We start from the raw sequence: 19,266 nt of genomic DNA on the forward strand, positions 1-19,266 counted from the left end.
TCTGCCCCATGCACATCTGCCAGGTCCTCTAGTGAAATATATATGTGCAGCCACACACACACGCTCTCAGCTGGAGGGCAGGGATGTGCGGACAGCTGAGGATGCCACACGCAGGCTGTACACGCTCCTGATGCTGTGTGCTGACACAACACCTGTCCGCACCCTCCGATGTGCAGGGCAGCCGTGGGAAGGCCTGGTGCAGATTGCTCTGTGTCTGAATTCATGCTGAATTTATATATTGAATACTAAATATAAGCACTGAAGGCTCAGGGGCAGCTTTTAATGAGGGGCCGACCATGTGGTCAGCCTGCAGCGCGTGAATAAAATTACATGTGAATACACGCCATGAGACGGGTTGCTAGTGGAAAGGAGGGCACGATCTACAAGTGGCTAAAAAACGCTAACTTGGAGTAAGCGCCTCATGTACTCTCAGCACGTCCTCCAACACCAGCAGAGACAGATTGCTGCTTGAGGATTTCTCAGTACAATTTTGCAATGAGATAAGTTTTATCATCCCATGCCCACCATCCATCTTAAGAAAGCATCCACTCTTCTCTCCTCCACTCCTGTATGTCTCCAGTCCTCACCGCTGTACATTAGCACAAGACTGCAATTGAGCTTGCATTCTTTTCTGTTTCTCTGGGCCGTGCCTACTCACGCTGTGAATATTCATCCTTATCTCTCCTCTTTCTTGATAGTTTTGCTGGCAAACATGGGGCTCCTCCAAATTATCAGGATGTTCCTTCAATAAAAGGTCTGAGTTACAAGGAGGATGGATTTGGGCTAATTAATTTTGAGCTAAGCTTGACCTTCTTCCTTCGCCAGGATATTTGTCTTCCTTCCCAGCTTTTCCAAGCCGTCAGACAATAACTCAGTGTCCTGTCTCTTTACACCCTGGCAATCTACATATGCTATACTGAAGCCTAAACACTGCTTCCATGGTCATGCCAAACAGCAGAAGAGGAACAATTCAGACCAGCTTCCTGGATGAACTGTCCTGCCATGCGGTTACGATACTTTTGAAGGTCAATTAAAGCAATGGCAAAAGAAGATGCAACATGAATGGCCAGTATCTACAGAAATTATTGAGTCCAAATCCAGTTTGTTTTTTCTCTAAACCCTACAATTATGGCATTATTCACCCTGTTGTATTATCACTTCAGAAGACTTTCCCTAGGACAGAGAAAAGACACCTCTCCAGTTTGTGTGATCTTCATCATTGCAAGCTTATGTTTGGATTCACATATTCCTCTGAAATGTGGTCAAGTTGGGCCTGTCCATGACTTCTTTGAAATGCACCACTGAGCATTTCTTCTGTTCTAGCCAAGTAATGAGCATTCTTCTGTCTTTGCCTTGCATGGCTCCATTTCTGGTTCAGAAGTGTTCCTCTTGGGTTTTGGTTTATGCCTCCACGGCTATCTAGCATAGCAGCAGCTTCCAGCTCTACGATGGGGTCTTCATGTCCCTGTAAACTTTCCTTGCATCGACTGTCATTTCTTTGGACATGTTTCTCCTGTGCTTTCTTTGTACTTTCCAGTAATCCACTCATCAACATTTTTCCTTTCAGCACTTTCCCTTCACCCAGAGGTACCACGTGCCTCATCCAATATTTGTTTTCTGTTGATATTTTTCTGTCCCAGCTGGAACATAAATTACATTGTCTGCAAGCATCTCTGCCCAGTCTCTGTTTCCTTTCTCTCTGCCAGTCACCGAATTGTCTTTCAGATCAGGCTGGAAGTTCACACAGAGCCCTTCAGTTTTCCGTTTTGCTCTGTTTTGTTTGCTGATGCAGCCTTTTTGTGTTTCAGCTGTGCAATTCAATGACTGCTGCTCCTGAGAGACCGTGCTTCGTGTGCCTCTGTAAGTAAGGGAACTGCATTTCAAGTTCTGCGGGCTGGTTCTTGGCTACGAGGTTTTTCTTGGAAAACATAATTTCAGCAGAAAATAGACCGGAATTTGTTTCACCAAATGAATCATTAACCAAGATAGGAAAGTGTTTCTCAGGAGTAAATACATATATAAGTAGCACAAATATAAAATTATTTACTTTGACTACAGTTTCTGAGAGTACATATCTTCATACATTTGGATTTTGGTGGACTTAACGGCTACACCAGCACTTGTCAGGCTTTACGTCCTGGATGCAGAAGTTATTGACCTTGCAAACACAAAACTTATTTGGGCAAACAGACTTTGCACTTACAAATACCACTGAACTCCTATACAAAGGTTGAGATAATCCTTTGCCTTCAGCAATTTATCTATTCATGCACTCAGCTTGAAGCACATGAATTGTCCCAGTAAAGACAGCAAAACTATTCATCTGCCTAAAGCTAGGAATGTAGCCAAGTACCTTTGTGAATTAAGGTCTCTGAAAACACAGACATGTACTGAATAAGTGCAAAAAAAGGGTTATGTGCAGCTGAAAATCACGTCTAACCTCTTCTCTATTGTCAAACTACTTCATTAATAGACACTTAGCGGAAATAATTCCTGTAGAATAAAGTATGTATCTATTGAGGAAAAGTATAAAATATGTATTTACCTCTAAGTTATTGGAGATTTTGTCTTTACAAATAGAGTAATTGTAAAGACTGGGAATTCAGAGATAAACAGTAGTTCCTGAAGATCATTTGGCAGTGAAGAAAGAGTTGCAGCTCACCATTTCTCAATATTCAATTTTAATAAATGCTAATAATGATAATAATAGTAAGAATAATTATAACAAGTTCCTCAGCTAAATCTCCTGTTACTTTCTCAAGTGTTAGAACCTCGGAATCTTGTACCCATGGTCAAAGTGGACATATAAATCCTTTTGGCAGGTACTCATACAATGCACACCTTAGTTATAAGACCCTGAAGAGAAATAATTGCAGCCTTCATTTCTCATGTGAATTCAATGCCTGCAGCAGCTGTACCTGTGGAATGGGTCTTGTAATAACATGCAATATGAAATGAACCCTTGGGCTGTAAGTTCTGACTTGCTATTTACATGAACTCTAATCACCCTTTTTAAATTTTCTGCAATAGACAAAACATCTCAAATCAGAGAAATAATTAAGATTATGAGCACTCCTCTCTGTATTTGCAAGGGATGTTTTCTTCTGTTTCTTTCAAGAACAGTTGAAAGTGGATTGCGCTCTTTCCAAAATAAGTCACTTTTTTATCAACCTAATTGTCGCTATCTTCCAAAAAGAGGATGGAATCAAAAAAAAAAAAAAAAGTCTATTAGGTACTCTTCAGGAAGTTAGCCAGGAAACATCTCTGTTATCCTCAAGAGAAATTACATTTGTCTGCCGTTCTTCTGTCATCCACTAACACAAAACAGCTTTCACAGAACCACTGGTGTTAGAGAAAAAAAGGTAGCAGTTTATCTCAACCCACTTCTCTGACAGAAACAGACTCTTCCTTAAAATCTCCTTTGGTGCACTGAGAGTAAAATTCCAGCCCTGCCTTAGACAGAGCATGGCACAGTGGTACCTCAGTACAAGAGAAATAAAGATGTAAGCTATATTCTGGGATGGAAAATTAGTTTGTTTTTCCAGCAAGATTTTTATTCTATCAACTCTGTTGCCTTCCCTTTCCTTCAGCACTGCCTCTCTGAAGTTAATGGTAGAATCTATGTTCCCAGAATGCAAAGGATTTCCACAATTTGCTGTCTGCTGTCCCACAGTCTGCTCATTTCTTTGGTGATGCTTCTTGAAATGCAACTACAATTCTCCTTGCCTTGCTTCTAGATGGTTTCGTAACCGTAGGTAAAACAGACCTTATCCACATCAGCAAAAAATACTCCTTGCATCTTTTTTTCTGTAACGTTTCCTCCTGCATGTCTCCAAACAATGGCATTTGTGGAGAAACTTCTGTTTCACATCCAACCTTTTTTCCATGCTTTTCAATAGTAGATGACAAAACACTTTCAAATATTTGGGTATTATCCATGCAAAAGTCACACAATTTTTATCATAATTAAACTCATAATTAGTGATGTGAAAAGGGAGGCACACAGAAAATTAGGCATACATACTAATCAGAAGTCTGATTAAAGCATGGGTAGACAAACTGAGTAAAAGACAGGTAATTTTAGTGATGGAGATGCAGACTTCAGCAATCCCAGCTGATCAGGGCCTCCAGGTTCTCGTGGTAGACGATTAGTTCCCATTGGAATCTGGGCCTTATAGCACCCTTATAGACATTTAGCCAAATTTAACTTACAGCTAGCATAAACATATCTGTGCTGCATACATTTTATCATACCTTTTAAGTGCAATCCAGGCATGGACCAACTTGTCCAAAGCAAGATTTTGACAAAAAAAAAAGAGCTCCTCAACTCCAAGCCTATCAGCACTTCTTTCTCTTCCCCCCCAGAAAAGAGTCCCCACAAAGCAGGGGGATTTGCTACATCACCAACACAACTTGCCGTTCATAGTAGATAGTGACAATATTTAGAATAAATCATTCTTGTTTGTGCCCCCCAACACGTTATTGAGCTCTGAGCATGGATTCTGTGAAGGGGATGAAAGGAAATGAGTGGAAGCAAGTCCCCATAGTCAGGCGGGTTATTAAATATGCACACCTCTGGTGCACCTTCCCTTCCATCTGCAAACTCCTAAAAACACCTCTCCCCTCCTAAAAAGGAATTCACACATTTTTAGATTTTCCTCACAGTCTTAACAGCTAGTCTTTGAAATGCAAACTGAAACGAAATGAGATGAAAAATGAAAGATGATTCAGAAAGCATTAAGTGATCAGCCATGACGGAGTGTCACCTGCCCTAAATGCATTCTGTTTTCTGTCGCTTGAAGGACCAGTCCCTCGCTTTTGAAACGTGAAGCCATGTATTTTTCCTGTTGAGGAATCACGACCTCAGTCTGTGTTTAATCAATGACTTACATTACTGCTTTGACTGAATGTGTTTGCTGCGCGCCGAATGTCACCAATTTCTCCTTCGATGCAGTCGATCCGAAGGGCTTCCCCGCGGCTTTTCGGCAATGCCTTTGCTGCTGGCAAACTCCTGCAATCTCATTTGAGTGCTGCTGACAAAACCAGCTTTCTGTCAGGAACGACTCAGGGATGGATGATCCTCGCATGGAGCAGGGGAGCAAACTAGGTGACCTCTCAAGGTCGTTTTCAGGATCTGTTGTGGGGCTGATGGTGCTATGGCAGGTACCATTTTAGTTTAATTGTGTGGTTTTTTTTCTTTCGGCAAGTGGCTGACAATGGAAAGTCTGTATACTCAGTGTAATTTGTTGTTTTTTTGTTTCCCTTTATTATATTGTCTATCTTCGACGTTTTGTATCATGGAGTAACCTTAACCCCTGACTCAAAAATTATCTAGATGTAATATCTAATCCCATTAAAATCACTGTGACTATTCACACATATAAAATTAGATAGATGATCAAATAGCTTCCTGAACAAGCATCCAAATACTCATTAGGTCTAAACATTTCCTGAGAGCCCGAGCCCACAGACACTTATGTACATTCTTAAATATAAACATAGCTATCCGTGCCCAAGTAAATGACATAAACATTCATATGCATAAACATACCTGCAGAATTAGACCCTGTTGTAAAGCCCCTCTCCACCTGGATTTGAGGTATCTACATGCCGATAGATTCATGCAAATGAACACACACCATAAAACTATTTACTTCAGTTTCTAGGTAAAACAATTTTCAAGTGCAACTTCTATGAACTTTTACACGTTTTGTACTCAGTATTAAAATAGTGCCAAGCCCCAGGTGGAGTCATCCCAAATGGGCACAGATTCCACGGGAATAAGTACACACACATACTTCAAACAAATCATCTCTTGCATGGGATTCCTTCCTGAGCCGTGCTTACTTTGTAATTTGTTTTATTAATACTGTAAACTGTCACTTGGCTTTTAATTTTTATTTCAAAACTGCTTTTTAACAATGTACACGACAGCCCTGGGGAAAGCCTCTCTCATGGATGAGCACATGCACACTTTACTTGAATCACTAAGGGCTATGCACATGTAGCTTCAAAGGCAGATTTGGGACCTATAACTTTAATTCATCCACCAAATGGAGCTCCAAAATCCATTAAGGAAAAAAAACTAGTAACCATCTGTCTTTATTCATCAGACTGAAAGCAGTCAATCAAACCTAGTGGACATTTTTACTTTCTTCTTTCTCACTCAACAGCTTTGAACACAGATGCAGCCTTTCCATAATTAAGCTGAGCACAGTAGCTCCTAGACAGATTAATTCTGGAGAGCTTGTCAAAAATGTCAGATGGCATACAGGTTCTGTATCTTGTCCCTGGATTTATATATATATATTTATATATATCAGATTCTGGATACGATTATTAAAATTAACAGCTATCTATAGCCCACACTGTTGACCCATCACAATGACAGCACTGTTAGGAGAACCTGTTCTCCATGACAAGGTATATTTTTTTCACTGTAGCTCAGGACATCACCTCTGCAGCTGAACAAATGTCCCTGGGAACAGAACTGAAGCACAGGATGCAAATGGCCCCCAGAAGGCTGCTACTTTTACTCCCTGCTGAGCCACATTTTCACTAGTGACTGAAGGGCAAAAATCTCTGTAAAGTCATGGACGGTATTTTGAACATGAAGAACCTAAACGTGTTTCCAGTTAGAGAATTTATATTCCAACAAGCTGGAATATAATTAGATAGTTCACACCCAATAACTGTTCCAGATTAGTTTTTAGGGAAGTTCTCAGATATATGAGATGGTTCCTGTTAACTTTAAGGGGGCAATCACAAATATCCAAGGCAGCTTTTAGATCTCGATTACTATTAATAATGAGCTCATATGTGTTTTCAATTTCCCTTTTTCTGAGTTATAACATTTTAAAGCGGAGAGCACCTCCAATTCCTAAGGATTTTATGTTACTTGTTAAATATTCTGGTTTTTCAATTTAACTTTACGATAAAATCTATGGGCTAAAACCAGGATTTAAAAGTGCCAGCCTAGGAGCAATTTTTGCTTCCCTTAAATTGGGTTTTTATCTTATTTTTAAATAAAGTAAAAACTCAGATCAAATCTATTTTGGTGATGTTAGATTAGAATTCCAATATCATGTAAAAGTGTAAAAGTTCTTATCTTTTTATCTGGTGGGAAGAGTTGGTTACTATTGCTGTTGATTAAACAACGTAGTTTGAAAACAAGTTGTACAAAACAAGGAGAGGCTGTCCCAGAGAACTTCATTGCGTGTCTCTGGAAAGGAGAAAAGAAATGTGTTTTCAGAGTAGTCAGGAAAACTAGACCAATTGAAGTGCTGATAGAAACGAGCAGATACTGGCCGAACTTCAGGAGCCAAATTCTGCACATGGAATCTATTTGTGTAATTAGCAGTATAATTTTGCTTCCATGTGTTTAATTATTGATAACTGGCTCGTCCATCCCCACAGATGTATTCAAACTGGCAAATGGAGATGAGGCACCCACCTGTACTCAAAAAAGTGGGCAAGTATTAGATAACCTTTACGTCTCTAGATAGCAGACTCTACAGCAGAAAATAGACAGAAAAGTTATTCTGAAAAAAAAAAAAGAAAAAAAAAGTATGCTGGCATGATCTCTCTTTAAATGGTGCATCTTTCCCTTAGGAACATTTGAGCACTTAACTATCATAAATGTTCTACAAGGCAAGATAGAATTATTGTTCCCACTGTACACACAAATGAACAGAGGCAAAGAAAGGTCATCCCCTAATTAGTCAAAAAATCATAGATTAAAACTCCAGTATCGTAGCGCTCAGTCCTAGACCCTGCTGCTAGAATGTCTTCCCTTTTAATTTCTCCTGTGACATTTCCCAGGTCACCGTTTAGTAACTGCTACGTGGCAGCCAGATAGCCTAACCACAGAGCTGCTCCCTTTGTGCTGGAAGCAATACAAGTAGGAAGTGAAAAGGACAGTTTTTTCACCCCAAATGTTACCAGCTAAATTCACAGGAAAGTGCAGGTGTTGCACACAGACACTGAAGAATAGATTGAGTCAGTAGTGATCACCTTGACAGGCTCTTGATTACAAGTAACCTAAAGAGCATCAAATAATGTTTTATAGACATCATAACAGAGTTTTAAGGTCAGCAGTGAATCACACTGGAGATGCTTACACAGGATTTCTCTGGAAAATGACAGAAACAAGCAAAAGTAGGAAGCTGAAAAAGTAAGAAGTGGGCAGTGGAGACTGGAATTGCAGACTCATCAGAAGAGGGTGTTAGCATCTCTCTGCTGAATCAGAGAGAAGTGTAGACGATAAAGACATACATGTGTAAAGGGACAGATACAAGTGAAGAAAAATAGTTTTTATGAAGAAAGCCAAGGCTAAACCATAGCCCAGGACTGTACAATAACATGTCTGAACAACAGGGTTATGCTCTACAAATTGTCTATTAAAATCAGAGTACAAGTTTACAGTAATGCTAGATAGAAAGTTAAGAGAAAAATACAAAGACTTCTAATAAAAAGGAAAGAATTTGAAACAATTATTTTCATCCATTCTTATGAATGCAATTATATACTTCTGTGTCATGTTGTTGTAAAGTCTCTCTGCACGAAGTTCCATTTTACTAAAATGCCAGAGAACATGTAAAGCTTTTATAAAATCAGTATTTATAATGAAAGATGATGAATTATAATGAAAGAAGATGAAGCCTGATCTGAATGGTATTAAAGGTTTGCATTACATTTAGCATGTCACCTGCAAGAGTACAGCTCATCTCCTAAAATTGGATAGCTCCATCACCCAGCAGCTTCAGAAAGTGTAACTGCAATACGACAATCACAGCTCAAAGGCTGCAAGTGCAGCCACAGAATACATGCAACAGAGGGAAAAAAAACTACTACCTCAACCTTTCTTAAGAGTGCTGTTGTGCAGCCCTCCAGCATGATGTGCTAAGTGGGCTATAGCCACCATGCATTAAGTATATTCTATAGTATTTACATACATAGGTTTAGTTTAGCCTTAATTTTTGTACATAATATTCCCCTTTTCACTCCACAAAAGAGGAAAATAAATTAAAAGTTCATACTCCACAGCACCTTCATCCCAAGTTATCAGGCCATGATGTTAACTTCAGCTATTGTGGCCAGAAGCAACCAGTGGGTAACTTGTTAAAGAAATTTAATAACTCCAATAATCTAATAATTTTAGTTTTAAGAAGTATAAAGTATGGAACACACAAATGATGTGATTTTGCACAAAGATTGCAGATCAAAACCGGATTCAGCGGCAGCAGAGGTGCTTTCTTAAAGCACAGTCTAGAGGAATTGGAGGCCTGCCTCCTTATTCAGTCCTGGTTGGACTGCTTTATGTCATGTTTATCTTACCAGAGATAATAAGGGAACTAAATTTGCTGTCTAAACGGGAGCATTGTTTGTAGCCTGCTTTCAAAAGGGCCATTCCAACTTTGAAATTCTTTCCCAAGTTAGTAAACTTTAGAACACAATGAGAAGCACTTCCCTGACAAAAAAAAAAATAATAATAATAATTAAAAAAAATAATCTGTAAAGGCAGAAACAGTGTGATCGCTTTGCAAACACAACACAAGGAGACTTTGGCTGCATAATGTATTCTCATTAACACTTACAAACTGTGACTCATTTTGTGTTTTTTTTTTAATTACAGTTATGGAAGGCATTTTCTCCATAAGCAGATAAAACATCTCGGAAGGTAAGATGATTCTGACTGATAAGTTACAATGTGTGTGCTACTTACGTGTGATTAACTGCCTGATTTAGTTGATGCCTGTTCCTAGCACAGATTACCTCAATTTATGAGGTTAGGAAAAAGAGCCAGGACCAAAACTACACGAGAAACACAAACAGTGAAGTCCTTTGGCTTTTCCATTAACCATATGGCACTCAATGGATTCTCACTGGTCATTCAAACTGCATTCCCAGGATTTTCCAGAGTATTTTTAAAGGCAATGTCAGTAACAGACTTGGGGAAAGAATTTTACTAGATAATGCCTACCTTTTAAAAGTTCTAAAATGATGACTGCTAAAACAGACATTCTTATGATAATAATAATTGTGAGTTGTTAAAGCTGAAAATGTAAATTGATTAAGCAATTTTCCTCTATAACATTTTGTTCAGATAGTGGATAAAGAATTCATTTGCAGCATTTTATTTTTTTTTGTAACTTTAAGATTGCATATTAGATGTGCAACACTTTCATTATACAGGACATCCAGTTTCTAGAATATGTCATTCTTCTAAATCATTCAGAAGAACATTTCAATTTATACAACTTGTCCATAATGCATCTGGTGTTGTATTCTTACGCATTCCTAGAATGAATGACAAATTAAGCTGATGTACGTCCTGGAATTAATCCAGCATTGTCAACCAGCACAAATCCTGTTTCAACTAGCTGGATACTCTCTGAAAGATAAAGAAGAAATACATTAAGTACAAAGCCCAGTCAGAATTCCTTTGCTACAAAAATCAAACAAAAAATCATATATTTGAATCCCACAGGTATTCAGGTCTTGCTTTTCCCCCAAAAGTAGAACAAATCAAAATTAGTTATAACCAGACGCTGCACCCACAATTTCTGTTAAGTGGAATGAAAAATAAGAGCAAAAATACCTTGCAGAAAATTACAGTGTTACAGCTCTTGCAAACTCCCAGTTGAATAGTTCCCACTTTGAACATATCCTTCACGTTACCATTCTAGGATAAAACATGTCTGAATAAGACTTTTGAACAAGATAAATGCATTTTATAACTAGCTCGTCTTTGAAACTTTAGTAACTGTGCCCCACTGTAGAGTAAGGGGATTTACCTTGTTTTGACAAAGAGTCTACAGCCTTCAGAATTTTGGGTTCTGAACAAATCCATTTCAAAGGCCCGGCTTTGTGCCAGAACCACTTAATTTGAAATGGCTCAGAATGAAGTAATATATCAGGCCATGATAAAATGTTTACAAATTCTGAATTCTACTATCATTAATTTCATGGTACAGATAAATTATACGGACACATAAGAAAACCGTTATTGTAAATACCGAGATGCCATTACGTAACGCTTACAGAGGTTATCTAATTTAAATACAGCTGAAACAAAAAAGAGATTGCAACCTTTTTTGAAGTTGTTTTCCTTTCCTTTGCTTAGATGTTCAACTTCTTACCTAATCCTTCCTCTGCAAAATAATGTAATTTTTGCAATGTTTTCAAGGTAATTACAATACTAAAATGGGCAGTATTGTTTCTGATGCCAGTGCCTGTCCTGCCGTTACAAGTGCCAGAAAAGTGAAAGATCACTACCTAGACCTAGAACACAGTATCATGAAAACGAAAGCACCAAGTGCTACATTTCCTCAGCAAATACAGCTTCCCCTGAGAATCCTACTGAAATGCTAGAACAAACTCAGGCTTTGGAGTTCCTTCTGACACATCTCTTCTCATCCTCAGCACTGGTACCTGCAGATTTGTTATTCACAGATAGAAAATTAACACAGTACAAGATACAGATTAAAGAACATATTTCACCTCCAGTTTGTTCTACACACAGTACAGCACATGATTAGCTGCTTGTGAAGCCGAACTATCCTTTAGATCCCTCCAAATGATCAAAGTAGTACATTTCCAACTATCAGCTGGATGTTTAATTATTAGTGTCAATGATTCATAGCAGACTGACATTTTGTTTTTGCTAGCTAAGTAGGTAAAACTTCTGCAAACCTACAGATAGTGGAATTAAATTAGAATTTACTACAACAGGGAAGCCGTTCATCATTATCAGTGTGGTAAATCAGGGCAGCTGGATGCACTTGAATCACACTTGAAAACTAATCAGACAATTACTGAAACGTAAGTGTATAATTCTGTTCCAAAGGAGTTGCCCGTTTAACTTAGGAGAAGACTTCCTTTAAGTGACTGAATCAAACGCATTCAGAATTGCATCCCAAAACCTGTCCTCCCTCACTCTGAAAGCAAAGACATCTGTGAAAGTCTTTTCAAGAATATTTTGCTAGCCTTTTCATCAGATGTTTCTCAGTGCACTAAGTTTTAAAGCATATAACTTTTCAGATACAAAGGGGCTCAGTTCTTCAGCCCTTAGAGTCCTATGTACTTCCTTTGCATTACGGAAATTATTCATGAAGTAAAGGCACAGGATAGGCTAAAATTTGGACTTCTACCTCTGAGGCACCTCAGTGATACTGGATAACATGCTTTTGTACTGTTAAATACTAATATGTTTGTAACCTATCTTAATTTAAATACTAATATGTTCGTAGTCTATTTTAATTATATGAATACCATTGATATTTCATCAGATTCTGAGGTAATCGTCTATGCTTCAAGAATCCTTGCAAAAATAATCCAAGACATTTTCATCGTCTTTTATAATAATGATTTTTCATATGTATATATAAACTGATGCACTAAAGATGACCACAGTGAAACCCTGTTATAAAATTCAAGATAGTCATGGCATGACCGCCTAGGTTATGTCGTTCTGATCTGTGAACAGCTGTCCGGAGGGAAAGTTGATTTCTGTCTTCCTATTGTTTCCTGATTCAGCACACACACACCGCGTGAAACACCAAGATGGTAATTAAGCTGTAATGACTGTTACCGTGACTCCAAATATAACGCTGATATTAACAATGTCAGACACCTGTGCTACATTAACACTATGGTACAACAGCACCCTCTCTCAGGGTGACTGCCATTAGTGTTGAAATCCCTTCCCTTTCTCAATGTGGAATGGATAGGCTAAGTTTTTCTATTATTGGAACAGGAAAAAGAAACTATAATACTTGGCTTGTCATCTCCACATCACCAAAAGTATGGCACTTTCCACAAGCAATATTGATGGGGAACAGATATCCTAAGAAGTCAGTGATAACCCTTTCTGAATGTCTAACTTGCCTACTTTCCAAAACTCTTGAAGCCCCATACAGCGGGTCTCCTGTTTTATCAATATTTGCGTAGCACCTCCAACTTGAGCTTCAGAAACACAAATGAAACAAGCACAGTGAAAAAGTGCTTCATTAGAGAACAGAAATCGATTTTCTGAAGGTCACTCAGAAAACCCCTATCCAAGCCAAGAACTCAGACTAGCATTTTTATTCCTAACCCTGCTCTCCTTTAAAAATATTCCTTTCTAATCTAAATGGCATGTTTGATCCTAATTTTGAACATTCCCTTTCTCTCTGCTTCTTCTCACAACACGGATGTTGTTTTTGTCTTGTTAGTACTGCTCTAACCAATTGTTTTTGCACATCTTAGTAAGACCTCTGATGCAGCTTGTTTAGGTCTAGTTTTGAGTCTTGTGCTTCCCTCCCAACCCATTGGTTCAATGAAAAAAAAAAAAAAAGGGCAGAATTAAATAATATTAAAAAGAAATCAATTGAGTAATATAAAAACAGTAGACTAAGGTTTATTTCCACAGATGAAATACTACTTATTCCTGAGCTGGTACTGTTGGCATATTATATTTTGATGACAAAAGTAATTTTACTGGTTAAGTATTTTAAGTTGCAAACAGAATCTGATGAAGTAACATACAATAAAAGAAGAATAAATGAGTTCATTACTCAAGCTTTCTACATTATGTGGTTCACTACAGCTGCTTATTTAGCTCTGTGTAGTTGCTGATTTAAGGAGTTCTTTGCAGTCCGTTTCAGCTTCATTTCATCTAAGGTTATGGCAGATAACACCCTATTTACACTGCAAATAGTTCTATCCTGACATATCTTGTCCTCGCATGTAAATGCACGTACCAATACAATCTCTTCAATCGACTGCAACACAGTTTGATTCTCTGCATTCTGGGATATATGCAAGATGTGCTATAGCATGGCACCAGCTCTAAATGTCTGGTTCTTTAAAGTGAAAATGGTAGTGGAGACCAGGATTACAGGTTAGAAAAAAAAAAGAAAAGAAAAAAAAAAGTCAAAAAAAGAAACAATCTCAGGCAGGACAAGCATTCCGTCATACAAAAAGTAGAAGTGGAATTCTAGTTATTTGATGGTAATATACAATTTATGATACATTCAGAAAGTCCATAAAATCTTAGGGAAAAACAGAGAAACATAGGAAATTAATGAGATAGCATGAACAAATGGATTGTGCAAAATGTGATCTGTGTCAAGTTTTAAAGTCAAATCTGTCACTGTAAAGTGAGGAATGACTGTTTCCTACTATGTTTTGAAGACCAACTAAATGAATAAATAAATAATTAAATGACTTCATTATAATGATAGTCGTTTAAATTTTACAATATCTTAACCACAGCTTTCTTATATTCATAATATTTACACTAATTATAACATAATCTGACACAATTCTTTCACTATATATAACCAGGCAGAAAACAAGTAAAAGCAGAATGTAGATGAAGACAGAGGTCTCAATCCTGCAAACTGTCCTGCACAGACATATCGCAAAGCCCAGGGGACAAACTGTCATACTGAAGTTAACCTATTCAAATGCAAGGAGTTACCCACATAACATGGAGAGCAAGGTCAGAGACACAGTTCAGGTAGCTCCAGAATTCTCATATTTAGTAGTTAAGGATATATAAATGATTTTTTTATTATTGTTTCTGAGCTAGAATTCTTATGCCTTTATGAATACACTGCAAGCTATTTTAAGGGATGCTTCAAGGCTGCCTCAAGACCCACTCTTCTGCGCCTACAGACAGCAGACGGAATTATAGCATCAGATATGACTGAAGGACGCCCTCCAAGCCAGACACTCCACACATCTACATAGATGCGGCACCTCTGCACAGTCCGGTTGTTCACAGGCTGACCACAACTGATAAGCATGTGACATGGAAGTCATTTGCTCTGCTCACATGCAACATTTGCTCTATGCCTGAAATTGCTATTTAAGTCACAGAGGTTCACCAGCAAAAAATAATTGCTAAAAAAAAAAAATATATATTTAGTGCTCATAGTATTCTTTTCAGAATCTGCTTAGTTTTAATTCTTGCCATTCATCAATCAAAATAAAACACAGCATATTTTGTCTACTTCTCTCAAGGTTTTGCAAAATGGAAACTTGTATGTTTTAAGTAGTTTTGACAGTGAATTCACTTTTTGAGTTCTTTTTGACATTCCCCAGGTGACTCACATTGCTTTGAAAGAAAAAGAGAAAATACTACAAAACAGACTTTGAAAGTGTAATTCTATGTTGTTTTCCTATTACTGCTCTCTCTTGTAGGCAGCTTGCACTGGATTTCTGATGCTTAACTCGGGAGCAATTCTGTTGAAGTCAGTCACCATTACGCATTGCTTTCCTACTAGCAAAAACATTTCAGCCTCTCCATGAGATTAACACTCTTCTGTTAGCATGCCATACAATACAGGCTTGTGATAAATGAACGTTAGAGTAACTACACATATTAGTTATTATTTAGCCTTTGTGCAGCACAGATTGCACTGTGAGAATCTGGGATAACTAGCACGACATCAAGCTGTCCCATTTCTTACTCAGCTTTATGAGAAATAAAGTTCTTCCAGATTAATGACAATATAACGATAATGAGAACCTGTGTGCTCTAGAGGAGAAAGTGATTTATGTATCAAATTTTTGATCTCTAATGAAATCATCTTCCAAAAATAACTGTAAGGTCTTACATTACACTTTCCAAAACGTGAAGCAAGCCTGGGGAGGCTCTGTCACCAGGTACTTTTAACACACTTTTGTGAAAATGAGCTCCAGAAGCAGGGCACACCTCAAGCAGGTTCATGGCCCCAGGACACCACGAATACACAGCTCTCCTGAAGGTCACAACCTGTTTGAGGGTGGCCGAGGTATCTTCACACCGGTGTCATCAGCAGCACGGCCTGAGAGGAGCTAGACTAATTGGTGCAGCGTATTGTCTCTCAAGCAGTAAACAGAAAGATACTCGGTTTAGCAGGAAAGCAAAAAAAAAAAAAAAAAAAAGTGATTCCAGTGGTAGGCATGTGATGGAAACCAGCATTTAATAATGGGCTCCTGTTGAGGTGGTAATTACGGCTCTTTTTTGCACCACAGAGGCACCTCAAGGCTTTGTGCACACTCAGAGCATCAGGACTAAAAGAAAAAGACAATGAAATGAGGGAGAGAGAAAGTCGGTTCTATTTTTAGTATAAACAGCGGAACGTGACACGGCATGACAAGGCTCAGGCTTCAAAGATGACTGGAGATTCCCCATCTTAAAGCGCCTCACAGTGAACACCAAGCTCTGCTCAAGCATCGCTGGGGAAGGAAGGGTGGAAAGCAGCATCTGCAGGCACACAGGCTGGCACAGCACGGCACACTGACACCAAAACCCAACGCCCACCGACCCACTGCCCGCCCGGGTCACCCTCCCCTCTTGGCGCTCCCCGCCTAGGCGGCCGCCATTTTGTGGCGCGGAGCGGGAACTCCATTTCCCGTGGAGCCCGGCGGCCCCGCGGCGCTGCGGGAAGGCGGCGGCGGGCGGCGCGGAGCAGGGACGGGGCCCGGGCTGAGGTACGGCGCTGGCGGGGCTCCGGCGGTGCCTCGGAGCGGCCTCACTCGCAGCGACCACCGCGGCCGAACGGGCAGGAAACGGCCGCGGAAAGCCGGGGAGGGATGGCTGAGGGCGTCCCCAGCTTCCTAATGGCAGCCGTGGAGTCGCTGTGTTTTCACAACAGGCAGCGCTTCTTCAGCCATAACCTGGCCTGGGAGCAATGCCAGGTTCCACCTTGCCTGGCAGGTGGTGGAAGGAAGGGCCTGAATCAAAGCATGAGCTACAGCTGGGAATAACTAAACGCATGTTAGAACTCAGAATGGTTTTAACGTGCGTTTTTACTATGTGTTTTATAGGTTGATCTCCTTAAACAGCACCAAAGGCAAGAGGATGGAGGCAGAAAACGTTGCCAAGGAAACAGTCCTCATTACTGGAGGAGGTGGCTATTTTGGCTTCCGGTTAGTGCATTAAATAGTTATTACATGCAAGAATAAACTTAATACAGCGCTGTTGGTGAGGCAACAGAATCCGGCTGTGAAAGGAAACCTACAGGATATGAGGCTTGAGATTCCTCACCTGGTTCACCCCATCGCCTGATGGTTCCTATTGGGGTCTCATTTTTCAACAAACAAACATACACTGCTTCTGAAAGTTTTAAGCAATTACATTATTCTGTTTCCGTATGTTTGCAAGACAGTCTTGATATTTAATCAGCCTGGGCAACTTTGTAACAGGAATTTACATTATTATCCTTGAACTACTCAAAATATATAGGGAACAGAAGGAGAGAAATGCCTAGGTTCTTCCAGAAAGCAGATAAAAACACCAGTTAGTGGTGTTGCGTTTTTTTCCTTTATTGTAGTTTCCCCACACTGTTTTTTTCTTTTGTTTTCCTCTAAGTAAAGATGGAGCCAGAATAAATTTTAAAATATATTAAAATAGTTAATAGGCTTCTCTTACCTCCAGGTGAAATGTTTCATGCATTATTATGTTATGTATATAACGTGGTTTCTGTCACATTTTAGTTTAGGTTGTGCCATATACCAAATGGGAGTTGATGTGATTCTCTTTGATGTCACAAAGCCGCTTCAACCAGTGCCAGAGGGAATAAAGTTTATGCGAGGGGATGTCTGCTGTCTGTCTGAAGTGGAAGAGGCTCTTAAAGATGTAATCTGCGTATTCCATATCGCTTCCTATGGAATGTCTGGCAGGGAGCAGCTGAACCGAAAACTTATAGAAGATGTTAACGTAAAAGGAACAGAAAATGTCATCCAAGCCTGCAAGAGCACAGGAGTGTCAAGTCTGGTTTATACAAGTACATATAATGTGATATTTGGAGGCCAGATTATAGAAAATGGGGATGAATCTCTGCCTTATCTACCTCTTCACCTTCATCCAGATCACTACTCCCGGACCAAATCTTTAGCTGAAATGAAGGTGCTGAAGGCAAATGGTGCTGAGCTTGGAAATGGGAAAGGTATATTAAGGACTTGTGCTCTACGACCAGCAGGCATCTATGGGCCAGGAGAGCAAAGACATCTTCCAAGAATAGTTAGTTACATTGAAAGGGGACTATTTAAATTTGTATATGGAGATCCTCTCAGTTTAGTAGAATTTGTACATGTAGATAATCTTGTTCAGGCTCACATCCTCGCCTTTGAGGCCCTCAAAGCCACCAAAAAGCACATAGCTGCAGGCCAAGCCTATTTTATTTCAGATGGCAGGCCAGTAAATAACTTTGAATTTTTCCGACCGTTAGTAGAAGGGTTGGGTTATAAGTTCCCAACCTGCCGCCTTCCTCTCTCGCTTGTCTATTTTTTTGCACTCCTTACTGAAGTAGTTCATTTTCTTGTAGGTCATGTTTATAATTTTCAGCCTCTCCTCACTCGCACAGAAGTTTACAAAACCGGTGTCACACATTATTTTAGCATGGAGAAAGCCAGGAAAGAGCTGGGGTATGAGCCTCAAAAATACAGCCTGAATGAAGTGGTTGAGTGGTTTAGAGCTCAGGGCTGTGGACCAAAGCCAAGAAAGTATACCATTACGAAGCTTGTTAGGAATGGAGGATTGCTCGTGTTGATTGCCATGGTGGTCGCATGGTTTCCATCTGCACTTACATTTTCACACTGAAAAATGAAACACTGAATATTATGGAGTATGGAGGACAGAATTTAGTTATGTTGAGTACTCGTTAATTTTGACAGGTATTTAAAAAAAAACACATTTGTGCTATTCAGGTAAATATCTTTTAACATTTCTAGCACCAAGGAACGAAACTGCTAAGTAAAAAAGATGTAATTTTTATACAAAATTCCTCTTCAAAGTGAAATTGATCAGATCACTAACAAGACGAAGCTTAGTACTACTGCAAACAGCATTTTATTTTCTGGTACAATGGTACACTTAGACTGACCCTTCCTCCCCAACAATATTATACTCTGCCCTTTTATTCCTAAGAAGTTTCTGCTACATGATCCAGAGGAGAATAAACTTACTCTTTGATCACATTCCAAAACCAAATTCTGCTTTCCAGCTTGGATGTATATGTGCCTGACCAAGAATTTGCCTTAGTTGCTTGATTAACTGTTGTTAGTGGTAGACAATAAATGAATGTTTTGGGGTATGTTTTGCTTTTTTAAAAAAATACATTCTGATGTACTTCTCTAAGTAAACTCTGATACCTAATGACACTTCTGGAAAATGTTGAATTGTTAATAAAATGACAGCAAAGTGCTTGAAGCAACACAGCTCTGTAGATTTTTCAAACTACAATATGCCTGTTTAAAATGAGTTATCTCAAATGCATTCATAAGAAACAGCTA

The 19,266-nt window shown here is 39.1% G+C and overlaps 1 protein-coding gene and 1 long non-coding RNA gene across 4 annotated transcripts; one reads left to right on the forward strand and one right to left on the reverse strand.

The window, feature by feature from the left end:
• Positions 1-7,773: 7,773 nt before the first annotated feature.
• Positions 7,774-15,783, reverse strand: LOC308176572. Its single transcript, XR_013938392.1, has 3 exons — positions 11,503-15,783; positions 10,601-10,684; positions 7,774-10,393 (listed from the first exon to the last, which is right to left on the reverse strand). It is a non-coding gene; the product is annotated as an uncharacterized lncRNA (long non-coding RNA).
• A 545-nt stretch (positions 15,784-16,328) lies between these two features.
• SDR42E1 (short chain dehydrogenase/reductase family 42E, member 1) lies at positions 16,329-19,191 on the forward strand. 3 transcript variants are annotated; one of them, XM_080552480.1, is made up of 3 exons: positions 16,329-16,464; positions 16,801-16,902; positions 17,470-19,191. In XM_080552480.1, the coding sequence occupies exons 2-3, from the start codon at positions 16,835-16,837 to the stop codon at positions 18,572-18,574; spliced, it is 1,173 nt and encodes a 390-aa protein (XP_080408606.1). In that variant the 5' UTR covers positions 16,329-16,464; positions 16,801-16,834; the 3' UTR covers positions 18,575-19,191. The 3 variants fall into 3 exon arrangements, with proteins under 3 accessions (XP_080408606.1, XP_080408607.1, XP_080408605.1); XM_080552481.1 differs by having other exon boundaries at positions 16,431-16,464; positions 17,475-19,191; XM_080552479.1 differs by lacking the exon at positions 16,329-16,464 and adding an exon at positions 16,471-16,690.
• Positions 19,192-19,266: the final 75 nt, after the last annotated feature.

This window comes from Anser brachyrhynchus, assembly GCF_964034855.1.
Source record: "Anser brachyrhynchus genome assembly, chromosome: 12".
Lineage (NCBI taxonomy): Eukaryota > Metazoa > Chordata > Aves > Anseriformes > Anatidae > Anser > Anser brachyrhynchus.

Coding starts and splice junctions, on each gene's coding strand:
- SDR42E1 (XM_080552479.1), top strand. CDS start 16,665: ATGCCAGGTTCCACCTTGCCTGGCAG. Junction 16,691..16,800: donor GGTTCCACCTTGCCTGGCAG/GTGGTGGAAGGA, acceptor TGTGTTTTATAG/GTTGATCTCCTTAAACAGCA. Junction 16,903..17,469: donor GGTGGCTATTTTGGCTTCCG/GTTAGTGCATTA, acceptor GTCACATTTTAG/TTTAGGTTGTGCCATATACC.